This window comes from Scyliorhinus torazame, chromosome 25, assembly GCF_047496885.1.
Source record: "Scyliorhinus torazame isolate Kashiwa2021f chromosome 25, sScyTor2.1, whole genome shotgun sequence".
NCBI classification, from domain to species: domain Eukaryota; kingdom Metazoa; phylum Chordata; class Chondrichthyes; order Carcharhiniformes; family Scyliorhinidae; genus Scyliorhinus; species Scyliorhinus torazame.
Window position 1 is genome coordinate 19,043,873 of NC_092731.1, and position 20,930 is coordinate 19,064,802.

Consider the following 20,930-nt stretch of genomic DNA (forward strand, 5'->3'; position numbering starts at 1 on the left):
ACGTGGACATGCCTTCCACAAGGATTCCACAACTCCCCCTCCATTTTCCACCGACAGCTGGTAAATGGTTTGTCAAAATTTTCTCGCCCCGAATGTCTGGTCCAGTATGTGGACGACCTATTACTGCAGACAGACACCAAGGCAGAGCGCATCAAGCTTCTGTCTGAACTCCTGGAACTCCTACAGAAAACTGGTTGTAAAGTAAACCCCAAAAAGGCCCAGATTTTGGAAAACTAAATGATATATTTGGGTACAATTATCACGCACGGTAAATGCGAGATCAAGCACAAAAGAATTGACTCGATTGCCAAATTGTCCCTTCCCCAGAACGTTTCAGCCCTCCGGTCGTTTTTAGGACTGGTTGGCTACTGCCGAAACCACATTGACGGTTTTGCCAGCAAAGCAGCACCCCTCTCGGACCTCCTAAAGAAAGGAGCCCCCTGGGAATGGCTTCCGCAGGATACGGATGCTGTGGACTCTTTGAAAAGAGCACTCATAGCAGCCCCCGCACTACAAGTTCCAGATCCGCTTTCCCCCTATGCGATAGAGGTAGCGACCACAGACCGCACCCTTTCGGCCGTGCTCCTCCAGGAACGGCATGAACAATTAAGACCCGTGGCTTACGCCTCCAGACTTTTAGATGCTGTGGAGCAGGGATTTTCGGCCTGTGAAAGGCACCTGCTCACAGTTTTCTGGGCAGTTCAGTATTTTTCTTACATAACTGGACTAAACCCCATCACAATCCTCACAGAACACACCCCCACCCAACTTTTACTTGACGGACGACTCAAGGACGGTACAGTTAGTCAGATTAGGGCAGCTAGATGGACCCTTCTTTTGCAGGGACGGGACATCACTGTTAAAAGGACCAAGACTCACACTTTCTTAGCCGATAACCTTCAGTACCCAGGCACCCCCCATGAATGTGAAATCATCTCACCACACCACAACACAGGCCCCTTTATTGCGAAAACACCCCCCAGAAAGATAGGTAGTTCACCCCAGAGCCCCCAGCACACAGACAGGTGCGCACCTTTGCAAATATATGTGGATGGTTCTTCCACGATATTAGAAGGGAAGCGCATTACAGGATGCGGCATTTATGTCGAGGACGCGCAGGGACGCGCCCTAGAAGAAATATCACTAAAGCTACCAGGCCACTTAGGCGCACAGGCGGCAGAACAAGCAGCCGTGGCGTACATTGTGGATCACCCAGATTCTTTCCCCAGCCCAGCAGACATATACTCGGACAGCCTCTGTGTCTGCAATAGCCTTACAGAATTCCTTCCCCTGTGGAAAGCAGGAGGATTTGTTTCCGCAGACGGAAAACCCCTCCCTTCAGCCCCATTGCTCCGCCACATTTTAGAAAAAGCACAGAACAGGACATTCGGAATTGTTAAAGTTAGCAGTCACCACCGTTCCTCGCCCCCTGGAAACGTGAAAGCCGACGCACTGGCCAAAGCAGGTTCCAGGCATGGATATTTTTGGACACCCCACCCCGAAAGCGCACCAGTGAATGCAGTTCAGGTCTCGCAGACTAAGATTGAGGATCTAGTGCAGGCCCAGAAGCAGGACAGCAATCTCAGGGAGATTTTAAAAGGAAACTATCCAGCCCCCTATGATAGATTTAAAAATGCTCTGACCACACATGACGGTGTGGTGTTAAAAGACACCCTTTATGTGATTCCTGAACAGGACAGGAATCAACTCATTTGTTTATTCCATGACAGTCATGGACATCAGGGAATTGATCCCACTACAGCCCATCTCAAGCAGCTCTATTGGTGGCCGAGTTTAAAAGAAGATGTAACACACTACCTTGAGAATTGCCTTATCTGTGCCCAGAACAATCCGGACAGATACGCAAAGAAAGCTCAACTTAGCCACACCTGCCCCGTTAACGGCCCCTGGACTAACCTGCAGATTGATTTTGTAGGACCATTGCCCCCTAGCAGGAATGGTTACAAATACGTATTAGTCGTCATAGACACTTTTACGAAATGGGTAGAGGCATTCCCATCCAGAACGAACACGGCAAAGACCACAGCCAAGATCTTAACCCACCACATCTTTACGAGATGGGGACTCCCCCGCAGCATTGAATCCGACCAAGGCTCCCATTTTACGGGACGTGTCATGAAGAACGTCCTCACGATATTTGGCATTACCCAAAAATTCCACATCGCATACCACCCCCAGTCAAGTGGTATCGTGGAGCGCATGAATCGCACCCTAAAATCAACCCTCCAAAAAATGGTCCAACAGAACACCACTTGGGATTCAGTCCTCCCTTTTGCGTTGATGTTCTTGAGAAATACTGTCTCAACTTCCACAGGTTACACCCCACACACTCTCATGACCGGACGCCCCATGAAAGGCACAGAATTTTTATTAGGATTGGACTTGACCAGCCCCGAAGTGCCGGCCCTCACACACGAGAACGCAGTAAAGCAGTTAGTCGAAAATGTAAAAACGGCTCAGCGAGCAGCCGCAGTGAAATTGGGCACAAGAAAGAAACAGAGCAAGGCCTGTTTCGACAAGACAGTGCATGCGACTGAGTTTGAGGTAGGACAGCAGGTCATGCTCTCAATTTACAACCCCAGCACATTCCTGTCACCGAAGTATTCGGGTCTGTACTCCATTGCGGACAAAGTAAGCCTCTCCGTCTATAAAATGAAGTACCCCAACGGAAAGACTGCGTGGTTCCATATTAACCAGCTTAAGGTATATGGCCCACAGTCCAACCACGCACATCACGTCATGCTCGACGCAGCAGACCACACCCCGCCCACACCCAGCGAATCTGACCACTATTCGAGTGATCCCTTCCTCATCACTTTCCTCAATAAACCCCACCAAAGACCACCGCCCTACGATTACAACCCCGACTCCGTCCCCACAGAACTAGACACCACCTTTTGGCACCACGACAACTCATTCAGGCTCGTCCGGTAACGACGAGATGGACCCCAAATCGCACCATGCAGCCCTATCAGCCCTGATGCATTCCAGAGTATGGCATCCGGGAGAAGATGATGACTTCGAGTCTGACTCCCAAAGCAAGAACCCCTTTGCGACCCTGTTCGCAACCGATAACTGAGGTGTCCAGATGATGTTTTAAAAGGAACCGCTTGGGAGAAAACGGTGTCCTTTCTGATGGAACCTGCAGCATGTTTAATGTTATTTGTAGTGGTATTGTTAAATGTTGTTTGTAAGATCGGAAATTTTTCCCACGGCCCCACGCCTTATTTTTCGGCCGAAACCTATGAGAACTTGTCAGCGCGCTCATCAGCAGAAACCTCTGAGAGCTTGCCAGCCCCCCGTTCATAACTGCCCTTCTGGTTCGAAGGTAGAACCTTTACGGCAACCCCCCACGATGACTACATTTCTTGCCCGTTCTTGTCGGTTGCTCAGGCAGTGGAGAAACGGCATTGGTCTCCACCCTGCCTGAGGACCTCCCCTCTGGTCAGCTACGCTCGGGTAGAGAACACACGGCATTGGTCGCCGTCCTACCCGGGGATTCCATCCAAATCTTGCCCGTCGCGGCCCATCCCCACCTCATTTGGCACTTTTGGCTCAAAAAGTTTTGTTTTGTTTTCAGGTGACCCTTAGGTTGCCATCCCTATGCTATTTACATCCTCAAACATTTGGATGGTAAATCGCACAGCCTGCGAGACGGCTCGCACTGTTTCAGTATTTTTAAGTGTGTCTTGTCCTGAATATTCGGTTAAAAAAAAAAATGAGGGAGTCACACATGGTGACAAATTATAAAGGGAGAATTGGCACAAAAGGACAGACATACTAATAGACGAGATATTAAACCAAGATAGTAACAGACACTATGCTTGATCCCACAGAACTCCAGAAGCTCCAGGAAAAGAGACAAAATGGAAAGAGAAAAGAGAAAGAAGACAACAATGAAGACGGCATACGTGTTTTTCGTTATTGCAATGTGTACCCGGTTGCGCGCGAACGCGAACCCCCCGAGCCCGAACCCCTCGATCTATAATAAAGGAAATTTGTTTGCGTTCTTCTGTAAATAAAGAAATGGAAAGATTGTACAACCCTGTGCTTGACTGCCAAGCCAGGAAAAATGTAAATGCTGCTAGTATTGTTTAGGAAGTTAATATGACTGAATGTTTTAGCGAGTGTAGTTTATTGAGGACAGTTAGAGGTACCGTTTTTTTATTTTGTAATGCATGTCCCTGTTTTGACATTAGAATGTTAGTTAAAATTTTTCTTGCATAGTTATGGTCAGTGTAGAGGCCATAGAAGAGTGCCCGCCGGGTCAGGGAATGAAGACAACGCAGTTATGTGATCCTTCACGCTTCGCGTTAGGATCACAAGGAAGGTGTGTAGCCACCTGAGTTGGCCACTTCCCGACTTAAAATGGAGAACCGCAAAGGCTGAAGGGAAATTCAGCCAACACAGGCAAAGACTAGCAAATACAGAAATCATGTGTATTGAGACCTGTAAGGAACCAGATAGCACTGAAACCAGCAGCCATCTGCATAGTAATGTAGCAACCATCTACATAGTAATGCGCGATTCCCAGGCACAAGGGCAACAGTTCAGGTAAACAAAGCCAAGCCAGACTCCTCGGCGCCAGCAGGAGCCAAGACAAAGGAAGGCCAACGGACATTTAGGGACCGCCTAGCGATCAGGGAACCGCTCCAGCATTGGAGAAATCGATCCAAGTGATCGGAAAGTAGTCCAATCACTTGGAACCAGGTTCGGGGTCCGCCCCGAAGGGCAGGAAGCCCCTGGGGACTATAAAGTAAAGCCCCCAAGTTCAAATCGTCCTTCTTTGGCAGGGTCACTCAGCAGCTCAAACTGCTGACAGTGACCTGCCTCCAAGTAAGTCTCAAGTCAACGCTCGCTACGAGATAGGCGCTCCTAGCTACCAGTCCATACCAGCTTTTGAATTCTGCAGACTCAGGACCTGAACGAAAGGCCATTTGTTCCCCAGACCTGGTGGGCCAGTCCGAAGCCAAGTATAGGCCTTTTAGTGACAGGAATAGCCTAGGAAGTAGAGTTTATGCATAAGTAGTGATTTATTGTGTATAATAAATGTGCTTTGATTTGAATCTTACTAATTGGTGTGTTGAGTTATTGATCATTACTTGAACTTGAACCTCGTGGCGGTATCATAAAGATACCTGGCGACTCTAGAGCAAAGTTAACAGAGCAAATTACGATTTAAGAGCCAACCAAAAGTTAGCAACACCTTCTCAAGTGGCAATTAGGGATGGGCAATAGACAAGCCAGCAGCCCCTTCATGTCAGCTAGGAACTATTAATAATTCATCAAGGCTGAACAGACGAGAGCTCTCCCCTTGAAAAGCAAACGCTGAGTGTGACCGGATATGGAATTTTAACGTTACGAAAGGGCTTGATAGTCTCCATAGAATCCCAACAATGCAGGAGGCCATTCGGCCCATTAAGACTGCACTGTCCCTCTGAAAGAGTACTCTAGGCCCACTCGCCACCCTATCCCCTGAATCCCAGCGAATCTACACATCCTTGGACACCAAGGGGCAATTTAGGGTGGCCAATCCACCTAACCTGTACATCTTTGGACTGTGGGAGGAAACCGGAGCACCCGGAGGAAACCCACGCCGATTAGGAGAAAGTGCAAACTCCACACACTCAGTCACCCAAGGCCGGAATTGAACCCAGGTCCCTGGTGCTGTGAGGCAGCAGTGCGAACCACCATCCCACCCACACCGTGTCAGCGTAGAGGTACTTCCACTGGTGGAAGAGGCTGTGTGGTTTACCCCTGCCAACGAGATAAACTATTGTTGTTTAAAAACTCATCTGGTTCACTAATGCTCTTTTAGGGAAGGAAATCTGCCGTCCTTACCCGGCCTGGCCACGTGACTCCAGAGCCACAGCAAATGTGGTTCGACTCTGAACTGCCCCTCTGAAATGGCCGAGCGAGACGCTCGGTTCAAGGGCAATTAGGGATGGCCCGGCCCAGCGACACCCACATCCCTTGAAGGAATGTGTTTTTTTTAAAAGTCCCGCGTCACCAGGGTTTCCATTCCTCCCACTGCCAGCGTGCGTTACGACAGGAACATAGCGAACCATGCAAGAGCTGAACCCAATCGTGTCCTCACCCGCCAACATCCACACACAAAAGACCAGAGAAAGGGTGCAAATCAAGGTGATCATCGATATGTTTTAATGAAATCAATGACTTTGTTACAGGAATCTGGTACATCGGACGCAACATGCTATTCAAAACAAGTCGCAATTTATGTATGAATGCATGTATAAGCAAAAATAAAACTCAAACAAGTTAACACAAGAAATTATTGCAGATTTACTATTTACCACCCCAAATCACAGTAGTGCTATTCATAGTTTTACAGTGCACTCTCTGTCCAACAACACTCTGTACACTATTAACAGAGAAGTACAGAACACACTGCATCATTATATTGAGGCCGTGTTACCCAAAGAGGCTACAGCATTCGTTTCCACTGTTATTCGTCAAGATTTGTGTATTAATATTGAGATGCAAGTGTCGAGTCACCCGTGATTTCAATGAAAGTTTCAAAGGCCCTCCCTTCAATTTCAATAAATTAAGCTAATCGCGAGAAAAGGTTAGCACAAAAATAAAGCAGAGGGATTAAAACAAAACTAAGCACGTACTCGAATCATGTTAAAACCGTCGTCGAGTGAACTTGCATAGTTTATGGGTGTGGGGGAGGTGCTGCAGTGCTGATATGTGAAGCTGATTGGGGCCTGGTTTCCCGTCCCCCGGATGCCCATGCAATAGGCTGATGCTCAAGGTCGCAGGCCACCTACCAGCCCATTTCCGACACTCGGGACAGCCCCGACAGCACCCTGGGATCGCCCGGCAGCCTCCGGGAAGCGAAGGTCAACCGCGGTACCAGAGCTGGAAACTTTGTCCCAGCAAAGCGGCGACTCAGCCCCCAGGGAGTGCCGCCCACCGACCACACTCCCTTGAGGTGCAAGTGGCCTCTTTGGCACGGCCGGATTCACTGGCTATGGGAAGGTCTGCACAGGTACCGATGTGAGACCTTTGCCTGGAAACTGTGACGCATCCGTTACCATAGCTGCGCCAGATCCACACAGCAGTCAAAAGGGGGAATATCGGTGACATTAGCCACGTTATACTGCAGATCCAGATTCACTGGGTGAATGCAGTTTTAACAAATAGGTACAGGTACTCACAGGGTTGCCATTGAGGGCAGGGATGCTTTTGTGAGGAGGCTTCATCCAACACTCAGTGACAGTCCCGAATATAGGAGCTGGAGGTGAGGGAAGGACATATCCCAGACCTCCTGGAGGGGCTCCTGTCAAGGTGCCTTCTGATCTGGTGAAAGTGTGGAGGACCGTTTGGGGCCTTTAGCCCTCTCACCCAGAAGCGTGATCCACAGCAATCACTCAGTCCCAGGCTAGATTTACCATTTTAAAAAACGTTAAAATCCTTCCATCCCAGCTTGTGTATCTACGCACAGGTCTCCGCCTGAACGAGACTCCAGAGGGTGCTGATTACAATCATCCCCGCCCTATCCAATGGCGTTCCTCAGGAATGGTTTGACGGGCACCAGGCTATGCTCCAGCACATCACCCCCCCCCACCCTCCAGTGCACATTATCCTCGCGTGAACCCAGATGGAAGTGAACTGGCTCAGTTTCTTGATGGCATTTAACACGAGCCAAGGGCAGTACCGATGATGAGTGTCATCCAGAGAGATTGGTACTTATTCAGGTCACTGAGGCCTTGCATGGCTGACACACACGTCATAAACACAACAGGGTATCCTTGTACAGGCGAGTGGTAGCGCCATGGGTCCTTAAACACAACAGGGTATCCTGGTACAGGCAAGAGTGGTAGCGCCATGGGGCCTTAAACACAACAGGGTATCCTGGTATAGGCGAGAGTGGTAGCGCCATGGGGCCCATAATTCCAATGCACTGGAAAAGGAAATCAAAGTCAAGAACCAGGCAGAACAAGTATTGGGTCCTGGGACTGAGCGTCAAGAGAACACCTGACCAGGAGAATTATTTTGGGAGTGTGGGGTGGGATTGTAGCTCAGTCAGACTCACTGTACTAGTGTTTGAAGCAGTTCTTTCAAGGACAGCCATGTAGGACGAAGACAATTGCACCAGCACACTCACTCCTCCTGTAGCTGTCTGGAGGTGCTCCTCGGAAGCACTTCCTTCCAAACTGTATGTTCTAGAGTGTGGTCAATGAGGAACTTGCTACTTTACAACCTGGGGGAGGCTCCCTCCAATCTCTCCAGCAACAATAATGAGCAAGGCAATGTGTGTGTGCGTGTGCGCCTTTGAACGGGCGAGAACAAGAGGTGAGGTTTAAAAGCGGGTATAATCACAGCAAAACTTACGACGCGTACAGAAATAAATAACATACGACAAAAAAAACACACACAAGAGTTTGAATCAAAACCCTAACCTATTTACATCAGAACAAGACTAAGCTTCAAATATACATACTGGCCATTAGCAGAGGTGCAACGGCCATCTCATTCAGGGCTTTTAAATCAGGGAATGCAATGGGAATTCAGCGAGTACCGCAGCTAACTAGACTTATGAGAACTTTACATTTAAAGAAGAGGAAAGTGGGTGTATGGATCCACGGTCTTTGGCAGTAACTGGTCAGTACGACTGACGTGCCACAAAGGAGGAGCACTGAGGGTAGGCGGTCTGAGCAATTGCATGGCTTGAGTGATGTGCCTGTCCCAGGTGGTGCTTACTCAATGGGAGATTTACAACAGTTCTGAACACCCTACCCATTTACAGCACCCCCCCCCCCCCCCCCAATTCATTCCCCACCGCCTGCAATTTAATTCTGGACCAAAGGCTGGAAGCATCGGCTGCCTCTCATCACGCGCGAACCTAGAGCATCAGCAGGCTATTCCACCACATGGGCATCGCAGCCCAGTCATCCCTTTTCTTTATTGGGTGAAAGATAAAACAAGCCAACATCACCAGGTTCAGCACCGAATCCGACTCTTAACACCCGCACCCTGCCCGGGAGACACCATAGCACACTGTCTTCTGCGTCACCACCGCTTGGGAAGCACATTCACTCACTCATCCACCTGGGTGACCAATGAATGGGAATGTGACCGTCTGCCGATCAAAGGGGTTCCGGGACTTCGGGACGAAGTGGCTGCAGAGCTTTCGGAACCGAGACTCCAATGCAGTCCATTGGTCAGGTCAAATATGCCCTGTGATTCAATCTACTGCCTGCAACGGGTTTCCACAGCACTTAAATAGCAAGGTGCAGCAACAGCAGCATGAAGGGGAAATCAGCACACTTGGAAACTCAAGAGACATGGATATAACCAGAGACAATACAAAGCAGCGAATGGCATTGTTGGTGTGCCTGGGGTGAGCTGTGCTCATGCAAATGGGTAATTTGCCCCCTGTACCATCCAACACCACGGCCTTCGCCCCATTCTATCAAACCAGACAACATTATAAGAAATACAGCACTTCCCAATTCTCCAGTGCCGAATTTCCACTCTCCCTGTCCCCTGCGAGGAATCTCCACAGGTTAGACCGGAGCACTGGGATGCAATCTTCCAGCTGTACGGATGACCCACACATCCAGATTTGTTGGGCGGTGGAAGTCGGGCCTTCACAGATAAAGCCACCGTAAGCTCTTGTTGCTTCAAACGTCTAGCCCCGAGTGCAACAAGGTGTTCAAATTTCATGATGGTTTGCCAGGGCGCTTGCCCCTCAGCGAGACGATAGTTCCAGTGATACGCTACAGACACAGTGCATGGATAACTGGTCCTGTTGATTGATCAGTGACCAGTCTTCTGAACAATGTAAATCGTTTGGGGAGGCGGGTGGTCAGGGACCGACTTCTGATGGGCGCCAGTATCTTTGACAAAGTAGTCGAACCAGTCACTGAACAACCAAGATGGTGGAACCTCTATGCGAAGCTGGCACGGCCAAACTAGAGGGAGTATCTAATTCAGTGACAGTCAATACATCCCAGTGCTACAACACGGTGCAAGAACAGAGTACAAATCTTGTGGTTACAAAACTGAACAATTCTCAACCAACTTAACGAACCTCACGAATGCAGAGAGCGCCAAGTGAGTGCTGCTTGGGTCAAGGGAAATTTAGATGGTATTCATTTTAGTACTGGCCAACCAAAGACTCCATTTTGATTCCACCTCTGCCCCTCTCCCTCCAGCATCACGAGCGAGGAATGTATTAGGAGTGTGACTGAGACATCCGCCGTAGTTTTTATTTAAGACCAGAGATGTAGTGGGAAACACTAACAAAGAAAAAGAACCCACAGCATTTCTGGTTAAGGTGATACACTCAGTGCTGCTTGTTTGTGGCTGACGGGAGCAGCACTGCATTGGCAGCCTCAGAAATCACATTGAAATGGGTTAATGAAAACACAAGGAAGGAATTTCAGTTTAAAGGCTGTGCTTTTCTCCCCCGATGACACATGGTAATATTTCAGAGCCCCATGAATTTAATCAGAACAGCGCATGATTCATCCACAGGCTAACACCTGACCACACGTCCTTCTCCTGCGGGAGATGGGTCCGGATGTGGAGAGTTGTCGGCTCAGTTCCGAGCATCAGGTGGAGAAGCAGCAGAACATTAAACACTTGCTGCCTGTAGGCTGGAGAGAAAAGCCAACAAGACTCAACCGGCTGTCAGACAACCTGACAACCGGAAAGCCTCGGCTCAGTTACAGGAAAAGAACAAATTCAGTTGAGCCGCGATTTAAGGATCAACTCCCAAGAAAATCAAAAGCCTGCAGCTGTGGGAAATGCACCAGATTCCATGCCAACGTTAAGAGCTTGAAGGCCAACCTCAGGAAAACTGCACCACTCACCGATAAGGGAGGCAAAGCAAAGCTGCAGCATTATTATTTATGCAAAAAAAAGGGCCCTCTGCTCAAGGAGGCTGGCGCAGAATTCCTATCCGTCACGTGAGAAGAGACGGAGTAACCCACAGGCTGGCATTGCTGGCACCCAAGGCCAAGATGCCGACAGAGGACGGTGGAAGGCCACACAGCGAGCAGCAGAGGTGCCACATCTCGCCCAGATCTGGGCATCGCGCAGGGAATGCGCCAATCAATCCTGTAACATGCTTGAGGGTCGAGCGACATCATAAACCATCAGCACGGAACTGGGTGGTTTAATCATTATCCCAAACCCTGGGGTGCTTCTCCAGCACAAGGGTGCACTCTCAAATCTTCATACGCTTACCAGACATGCACCTTCCTGCAAGGAAGCTCAACCCTGGAGTACCTCAACCCATCGCTGACAGATACTTCCTTACTCGTCCATAAATACCAACTTCTGCTGCAGGGTCTTACAGGGAAGGGGTCCACATTCTAAGCAGCTACCTACTCAGTTACGGTTAAAGTGGGGAGGCACAGAATTTCACCGAGGAAATGATATCCTATGTCACAGCAAGGATACTTCTAACAAGATATACTGTGTATTACCATAACGTGTGTGCGCGCGAGGAGAATGAGGTTCATTACACAATAACGTCATCACCAATTATCCACACATTAACCTGCCGGTGTGGGGGTAAGTGGCTCTGACCCCTTCATTATCGAAGTTCCTTACTCAGGTGCAGTTGGCACCTCATTGACAGGTTCTATGCCAAGGGAAACTGCGACAATGCAATGGACACAAGCTAAGAGTTTCGCAGCAAGTGGTTGCATGGTGTGATTATATATATTTATAAAAACATTTTACATATACACACACACACTTTATTTTCCTCTTGCAGAAAACATAGTTGGGCTTTAGAGAGTTTGACCAAAGTAAGGGGTCAGTTCAGGATCAAGTTCAGTTGCAAAAGCTCGAGCTCGTATAAGGACGAGTCGAATGTGGTTGAGGCCAGCTCAGGTCAGTTTGAGCTAGATGGGATCTGGTCAAGTTGAACTCAATTGCATCGAGTTAGCATGGGATGAGCTACCAGGTGAGAACTCAAGTCAGGTTGAGTCTAGTTTGGTTGCATTGGTTGATATATATACATATATATATTTTTTTGTGAAACATACATAATGTGAAACTGTTATAACACTTTAAAAAAAATGTTATACAGAGCAATAATTTAATGTGTTGGATAGCAGCACTGCTCTGCCAAGCACGTGGCTTATTCTGTGACAAACCTCTCTACTTTCGACCTGCATTAGGCCAAAACCGGAACTAAAATCGACTCCGGAAAAACATTAGCAATGGGTTAAATGACGAGATACTACTGCAGCTGAGTACCACAAAACAGTTCAAGTATCGAAGCTCCCCATTTGTGAAGGATTTATTTTCTGTGTATCGTCTTTTTTGGGGTGAAGGATGAGAAAGAACTGTCACCAGGTTAGAGACCGCAGAGAGATTGCCGAGGACATTTGCAAAACATCACGGGGAGGGGGGTTCAGTGTGCAAATGATACATATAACAGAAGTACAGTAGGTACATTGCTTCAACTTCTCTGGACGGTGAAATCTCTTGTTGGGGAACAGTTTGACAGCCAAAGACTGCTCTCTCTGGCATTGCAGCAAGTGATCAATCTCCCGGTGCGAGTCAGATTAATATTGGGCAATTCAATGCTGGGTGGGACGGTGGGATTTGCCGGCACAGCAGAGCTTGATTCATCCGGGCTGGCTGTTCACAATCAGAGGACACACCAGAGTGCGGTCAGGAGCAGGAGCGGCAGCTTTAGTCACACGGGAGGCCCTCAGCCCTAACGGAGATTGGATCACACTGCCAGGTTAAACGCCCTGCCGGATTCACCGCCCGGGAGCTTCAGCGTGTTAATAACTGCTTCAGATCTCTGCTCATCAGGCACTGCTGCTGCTAATTCAAAGAAACTCAAACGGGAAAGAATCCAGTTGGTTTGGGGGCGCAAGGCTGCGTCTGGATTGGCGCCATGGGACTGACATCACCCATGACCACTGAAAGAAGGCAGTGTCTATTACAAAACTTCCTTTGAAACGCGAGCCCATTGCTCAATCCGGGAACAGATTATTGAGAGAAACGGTTTGCCTTTGTATTCCGAGTCTACAGGCAAATTAAAGCAAAGTCAATTTGTTGTTGCTCACACATTGAGGTTGGGGAGAGGGAGGTGGTGTTGGCGTGTGAGGTGCGGCAGATCCAGAAATGAAGCCAGACCTGCCGGGTTGTACCGCCTGGAGCGGCTACATTCTGGGTGGACGGAAGCAAAACCTCCCCTCTCCTCCACCCCACAGCTTTCGGCCTAACCACTCGGGACAATCACAGCTGGTCCAGCCACAGCGACCCTTTCGCAGTCAGTGACGTTCTTGGCTCGGGGGTATGTGGCCAATGCTCCAGTGTGCAACGACACAGGAAGAACCGACAAACTTTGCAAATAGTCGCGGGACGGCTAGGTGACGTTCGATTTGCAGCACTCGAGTATCCAAACTGGGTCTCCGGCGCATTTGACCAGCGAACGTTCCCCAAGAGCGAACGAGAGGGCGTAGCGAAGAGATTCACCCCTAATGACCCAGGCGGCTAATGAGCGGAGGTGGGTTCTACACCCGGGCACCACAACGCAATTGGTTCTGGACTGGCAACCAACCCCTTGTAGCTTCAGTTTCAAATCAAGTCCAGGAGAGGAAGGCAGTGCAACACATTCTCAGGTGTGCACTGGGGCCAGTTGGGGTGAAGTTGGCTCAACTGAAGATTCCTCTGCCATAGCCACCTGACAAACATCTGCTTCCAAAGATCAAATCTGAAAGCAATTTTTCCCCCATGCGAGAGGTGTTGGATACCCAGAATACACTCCTCAAAAAGGGCTTTGGGATGCTGGCTCAATTGAAACCGGAGACTGAGATTGATAGATTATTGTTGGGCGAGGATATGAAGGGACAAGGAACAAAAGGTGGGTGAATCGATTTGCAGTACAGGCCAGCCACAATCGGATTGAAGTGCGAAGCAGGAGGAGGAGGGGTGTGGAACATCTCTGTTTCTAGGGTGACATGAACGAGTGGGGGTGCTGATGGAACCCTTGCGCATTGCAATAGGGAAGGTGATGGTGCGGGGCAGAGAACAAGGGCTAGTTTGGAAGAGATGTTGTCAAACACACACGATAAGTAAATACACTGCTACACTAACTGATTCGCAAGTGCAAAATAGAGGGGGGGGGGGGGTGCAAGGCAAGGAAGGCAGCTTGAAGTCGGGCAAGGAGCACTGTAGATCAGCAGGCAGACTCGGGGGAAAACCAGAACAGTCTTTGGCGACGAAAACTTTGAGCAGGGACCAGGTTCCCAGTGCAAAAATTAAGTTTTGACCAACACTGCAGATGGATTGGAGCCAACTGAAACGTACCCAATGGAGCGAAAGTTAAATTAAACGTTATATCGAACCATTAGCACAAAGCGTAAGCTGTGTTACATGGGAATGGGGGGGGGGGGGTTCTATTTACATAGGCCACTTTGAACAACAATTATACTCAAAATGGCGGCGAATACAGTCTATTGCACTGAGTCGGCCAATAAGGTAGGAGTTCAATAATACCACTTGACTGAAATAAAAATTAAAGAGCCCAAAGGGGAAGGAATCACCCATTCCACACATCGCCCCGTGTGGACTTCCATTTTTTTTTGTTTTGGAAAAGCAGATATTATTTTCCCTTCTTTGCGCCCTGTGGGGTTACGTGACCAGAAGGCCCAAACAAAAGCGAGACAGTTATATAAAACATTGGGATCGGAAGGATTGCTCACTAAACAGGCAGATGACACACAGTATTCTGTACAGGTGGGAGCTCTGGGTCATTGGACGTCAAGGCAAGGCACCGACCCCCCCCCACCACTCCCGGAAAATCAGCCAAGGCCAGTGCTTCACCCTCTGGTCCTAAAGTTTCCGTCAAACTGATCGGCTTGTCGCACTGTGGAAGAGAAGAAATAGCAGTGGTCAAATGTATTGTCGCACAGAGGGAGAAATCTTCCCGTCTAGAATGCCTTCCATGAACTTCAGGATGTCCCCAAATGTTTTACAGCTCATGTAACACTTTTGAAATGTAGTCATATAATCAGTCATACTGTAAAACAGTAAAAATACACAAAAAAATTATAAATACTTATTAGCTTTAAAGAGAATGCAAAGCCTGACAGCACAGGTTGCATTAATTGCACCTGAACCCAGGAATATGCCTCAAATACGCTGTGCCCTGCTGGTGGCTGTGAGCGACTGCACCCCTGTTGTCATAGACTAGATCCAATAAAGCTCCCTCGACACTGTCCCCATCAAACACTCCCAGGACAAGGACAGCACGAGGTTAGATACAGAGTAAAGCTCCCTCTACACTGCCCCCATGAACATTCCCAGGACAGGCACAGCACGGGGTTAGATACAGAGTAAAGCTCCCTCTACACTGTCCCCATAAACACTCCCAGGACAGGTACAGCACGGGGTTAGATACAGAGTAAAGCTCCCTCTACACTGTCCCCATCAAACACTTCCAGGACAGGTACAGCACGGGGTTAGACACAGAGTAAAGTTCCCTCTACACTGTCCCCATCAAACATTCCCAGGACAGGTACAGCACGGGGTTAGATACAGAGTAAAGCTCCCTCTACACTGTCCCCATCAAACATTCCCAGGACAGGTACAGCACGGGGTTAGATACAGAGTAAAGCTCCCTCTACACTGTCCCCATCAAACATTCCCAGGACAGGTACAGCACGGGGTTAGATACAGAGTAAAGCTCCCTCTATACTGTCCCCATCAAACATTCCCAGGACAGGTACAGCACGGGGTTAGATACAGAGTAAAGCTCCCTCTATACTGCCCACAACTGTGCCTCAGACCCAACTTCAGAACACGCTATTTTTTTTTTTTTAAACTTCATTTTCGTGGAAGATTATCTATTTCTTAATCAATTGGCAGACTTTGAGCAGTAGAATATTTCTCCACCATTTTAAATAAAGAGACATTAGACATTAAACCCCTCCGCTTGTCAGAAATTGTCAATCGGCACTATCTGAGCTGTTCTGTGCTGGTGGCCCCCAAGTGTACTTCACAGAAGATCCTGGACAGCGGGTTGAAAAGTCCATGACCCTATGAATCTGGATAGGGTTTAAATCTGGATTTTAGAGGAATGGTCAAAGTGCAGGAGGAGGCCATTCGACCATCTGGTTGGCGGCACCATTCAATAAGCTCACAGGTGATTGGTTCTCCCCACTCGCCTTAATATTCATAGAGTCATAGAATTTACAGTGCAGGAGGCCATTCGGCCCATCGAGTCTGCACCGGCCCTTGGAAAGAGCACCCCACTCAAGCACACACCTCCTCCACCCCATCCCCTTAACCCAGTAACCCCAATTAACCTTTTTTTGGACACTAAGGGCAATTTAGCATGGCCAATCCACCAAACCCACACATCTTTGGACTGTGGGAGGAAACCGGAGCACCCGGAGGAAACCCACGCACACACGGGGAGAACGTGCAGATTCCTCACAGACAGTGACCCAAGCCGGGAATCGAACATGGGACCCTGGAGCTGTGAAGCAACTGTGCTAACCACTGTGCTACCCCTATTCTTGCCTGACAAAAAGCCCATCAATCTCAGTTTGAAATTTTTAATTGGCCTCCCAGTAGTCCAGAAGACCCAGGGCAACGCTCTGGGGATTCAGGCTCCAATCCCACCAAGGCAGGTGTCGAAATTTGAATTCAATAAAAATCTGGAATGAAAAGTCAAATGATGACCATGGCACCATTGCCGATTTGACGTTAAAACCCATCTGGTTCAGTAATGTCCCCTTTAGGGAGGGAAATCTGCCGTCCTTACCCGGTCTGGCCTACATGTGACTCCAGACCCACTGCAATGTGGTTGACTCTTAACTGACCTTCTGAAATGGCCGAGCGAGACACTCGGTTCAAGGGATGTTAGCCATGGGCAATAAATGCTGGCCCAGCCAGCAATGCCCACATCTCACAAAATATTTAAAAGAATATTTTTGGAGGGACAGCATTCAGAGTATCCTACCCGATACGGGCTGCAACGTTCCCGGACATCATCCCCATCTGGCCTAGTTTCAATTTTGAGGTTACACCATCTTGTCCTGAAGTCTCAGCAGAGGAAATAGCTTCTTATATACCCTATTAACTCATTTAAAACCCCCGCAGTCCTTGGTCTTCTATATTCACAGGTACGCAAGGATAGCCTGTGCAATCTTTTCTCCTAAATTAACCCCACCATCCCGCCCGTGCATTCTCTCAATGCTGAGAACTGCCTTCTCCGGAATTCTTGCCGATCTTACCTGCTTTGTCGTGAGCTCTGCAGCATCAAAGTCCCCGCCACCGTGTGCCTAGCAGTTGCACTGTTGTTTGTTTTGTGTCTGCATGCCTCTCGGTTGGCGTAGCTGGCGTAAGGAGGCATCGCCGTACTGGATTCCTGAGCCCATACGCTCAGGGTCCAGCTCACCTGCAGGTTTGCAAAAAAAAAAAAAAGAGATGGCCTTGTCCTTCTACTTCCCCGTTAGAAAGCTGGGGTGCTTAACTGCACATGCCACATGGGAAAGAAGAGTCCATTAGGCTCTGGCACATACAAACGAGGTGACTTGGCCCAAACACAGAAACAGACACCCACAAGTTTAAACTGGGTATGCAGGTGCATCAAATGGATCACCCAGCAGAATAACAACCCACATGAGCTCCATTACCACCACCCCTATGGAGTTGGCTATTTTTCAGACGAGGCAGTGGGCCTCCTCGCCTGGTCCCAGTGATCCTTGGCTAGAAAGAGGCCGAGCTCTCATTCTTGAATGCTGCTCGTATTGGTTAGCACTGCTGCCTCGCAACGCCTAGCGCTGTCAGGCAGCAGTGCTAACCACTATGCCCCCGTGCCGCCCCATGTAGCACCTTCAATGCAGTAAACTGTCCCAAAGTGCGCCACAGGAGAGTCACACAGAGACATATGGATAGGTGACTAAACATTTAGTCAACGGTTGACCTTAGGGCCATCTTTAGGCAGGAAGGGTTCAGCAAGGCGTAGGGAGGGAATTTCAAAAGTTAGGGCCTCGGGGCTGAAGGCACGAATGCCAATATTGGGAGCGAAGCGAACACAGAATGTGAGGGGGGGGGGCAGAATTAGAGGAGCAATGCTATGGAGCGGTTTCAAAGCAAGGATGGGAATATTAAATTTTAGCCTGGTTCGGGAGCCAATAGAGATGGCAAGCACAAAGGTCAACGAGGACTTGGTGTGTGTTCGGAGAAGGGGGGGGGGTGTGTTCGGAGAAGGGGGGGGGGCGAGAAGGGGGGGGGGGCGAGAAGGGGGGGGGGGGGCGAGAAGGGGGGGGGGGCGAGAAGGGGGGGGGGGGCGAGAAGGGGGGGGGGGGGCGAGAAGGGGGGGGGGGCGAGAAGGGGGGGGGGCGAGAAGGGGGGGGGCGAGAAGGGGGGGGGGCGAGAAGGGGGGGGGGCGAGAAGGGGGGGGGGCGAGAAGGGGGGGGGGCGAGAAGGGGGGGGGGCGAGAAGGGGGGGGGGCGAGAAGGGGGGGGGGCGAGAAGGGGGGGGGGCGAGAAGGGGGGGAGAGAGAAGGGGGGGGAGAGAGAAGGGGGGGAGAGAGAAGGGGGGGGAGAGAGAAGGGGGGGAGAGAGAAGGGGGGGAGAGAGAAGGGGGGGAGAGAGAAGGGGGGGAGAGAGAAGGGGGGGAGAGAGAAGGGGGGGAGAGAGAAGGGGGGGAGAGAGAAGGGGGGGAGAGAGAAGGGGGGAGAGAGAAGGGGGGGAGAGAGAAGGGGGGAGAGAGAAGGGGGGAGAGAGAAGGGGGGGAGAGAGAGGGGGGGAGAGAGAAGGGGGGAGAGAGAAGGGGGGAGAGAGAGGGGGGGAGAGAGAAGGGGGGGAGAGAGAAGGGGGGGAGAGAGAAGGGGGGGGAGAGAGAAGGGGGGGGAGAGAGAAGGGGGGGGGAGAGAGAAGGGGGGGGAGAGAGAAGGGGGGGAGAGAGAAGGGGGGGAGAGAGAAGGGGGGGAGAGAGAAGGGGGGGAGAGAGAAGGGGGGGAGAGAGAAGGGGGGGAGAGAGAAGGGGGGGAGAGAGAAGGGGGGGAGAGAGAAGGGGGGGAGAGAGAAGGGGGGGAGAGAGAAGGGGGGGAGAGAGAAGGGGGGGAGAGAGAAGGGGGGAGAGAGAAGGGGGGGAGAGAGAAGGGGGGAGAGAGAAGGGGGGAGAGAGAAGGGGGGGAGAGAGAGGGGGGGAGAGAGAAGGGGGGAGAGAGAGGGGGGGAGAGAGAAGGGGGGGAGAGAGAAGGGGGGGAGAGAGAAGGGGGGGGAGAGAGAAGGGGGGGGAGAGAGAAGGGGGGGGAGAGAGAAGGGGGGGGAGAGAGAAGGGGGGGGAGAGAGAAGGGGGGGGAGAGAGAAGGGGGGGGAGAGAGAAGGGGGGAGAGAGAAGGGGGGGAGAGAGAAGGGGGGGAGAGAGAAGGGGGGGAGAGAGAAGGGGGGGAGAGAGAAGGGGGGGAGAGAGAAGGGGGGGAGAGAGAAGGGGGGGAGAGAGAAGGGGGGGAGAGAGAAGGGGGGGAGAGAGAAGGGGGGGAGAGAGAAGGGGGGGAGAGAGAAGGGGGGGAGAGAGAAGGGGGGGAGAGAGAAGGGGGGGAAAGAGAAGGGGGGAAAGAGAAGGGGGGGAGAGAGAAGGGGGGGAGAGAGAAGGGGGGGGAGAGAGAAGGGGGGGAGAGAGAAGGGGGGGAGAGAGAAGGGGGGAGAGAGAAGGGGGGGAGAGAGAAGGGGGGGAGAGAGAAGGGGGGGAGAGAGAAGGGGGGGAGAGAGAAGGGGGGGAGAGAGAAGGGGGGGAGAGAGAAGGGGGGAGAGAGAAGGGGGGAGAGAGAAGGGGGGAGAGAGAAGGGGGGAGAGAAGGGGGGAGAGAAGGGGGGAGAGAAGGGGGGAGAGAAGGGGGGAGAGAAGGGGGGAGAGAAGGGGGGAGAGAAGGGGGGAGAGAAGGGGGGAGAGAAGGGGGAGAGAAGGGGGAGAGAAGGGGGAGAGAAGGGGGAGAGAAGGGGAGAGAGAAGGGGAGAGAGAAGGGGAGAGGGGGAGAGAGAAGGGGAGAGAGAAGGGGAGAGAGTAGGGGGGAGAGTAGGGGGGAGAGAGGGCAGAGTGGAGAGAGAGTAGGGGGGAGAGTGGAGAGAGAGAGGGCAGAGTGGAGAGAGAGTAGGGGGGAGAGTGGAGAGAGAGAGGGCAGAGTGGAGAGAGAGAGGGCAGAGTGGAGAGAGAGAGGGCAGAGTGGAGAGAGAGAGGGCAGAGTGGAGAGAGAGAGGGCAGAGTGGAGAGAGAGAGGGCAGAGTGGAGAGAGAGTAGGGGGGAGAGTGGAGAGAGAGTAGGGGGGAGAGTGGAGAGAGAGAGGGCAGAGTGGAGAGAGAGAGGGCAGAGTGGAGAGAGAGAGGGCAGAGTGGAGAGAGAGAGGGCAGAGTGGAGAGAGAGAGGGCAGAGTGGAGAGAGAGAGGGCAGAGTGGAGAGAGAGAGGGCAGAGTGGAGAGAGAGAGGGCAGAGTGGAGAGAGAGAGGGCAGAGTGGAGAGAGAGAGGGCAGAGTGGAGAGAGAGAGGGCAGAGTGGAGAGAGAGAGGGCAGAGTGGAGAGAGAGAGGGCAGAGTGGAGAGAGAGAGGGCAGAGTGGAGAGAGAGAGGGCAGAGTGGAGAGAGAGGGCAGAGTGGAGAGAGAGGGCAGAGTGGAGAGAGAGGGCAGAGTGGAGAGAGAGAGGGCAGAGTGGAGAGAGAGAGGGCAGAGTGGAGAGAGAGAGGGCAGAGTGGAGAGAGAGAGGGCAGAGTGGAGAGAGAGAGGGCAGAGTGGAGAGAGAGGGCAGAGTGGAGAGAGAGGGCAGAGTGGAGAGAGAGGGCAGAGTGGAGAGAGAGGGCAGAGTGGAGAGAGAGGGCAGAGTGGAGAGAGAGGGCAGAGTGGAGAGAGAGAGGGCAGAGTGGAGAGAGAGGGCAGAGTGGAGAGAGAGGGCAGAGT

The 20,930-nt window shown here is 51.1% G+C and overlaps 1 protein-coding gene across 1 annotated transcript in view; it reads right to left on the minus strand.

Moving 5' to 3' along the window:
- Window positions 1-6,160: 6,160 nt before the first annotated feature.
- rab4b (RAB4B, member RAS oncogene family) overlaps window positions 6,161-20,930 on the minus strand; it is a 45,074-nt gene continuing 30,304 nt past the window's right edge. The window contains exons 7-8 of the mRNA XM_072490124.1: window positions 17,268-17,431; window positions 6,161-14,893 (exon numbers count right to left, since the gene is read on the minus strand). Of these exons, the coding sequence (XP_072346225.1) occupies window positions 17,316-17,431 (116 nt within the window). The 3' untranslated portion in view covers window positions 6,161-14,893; window positions 17,268-17,315. The remainder of the gene's footprint in view (window positions 14,894-17,267; window positions 17,432-20,930) is intronic.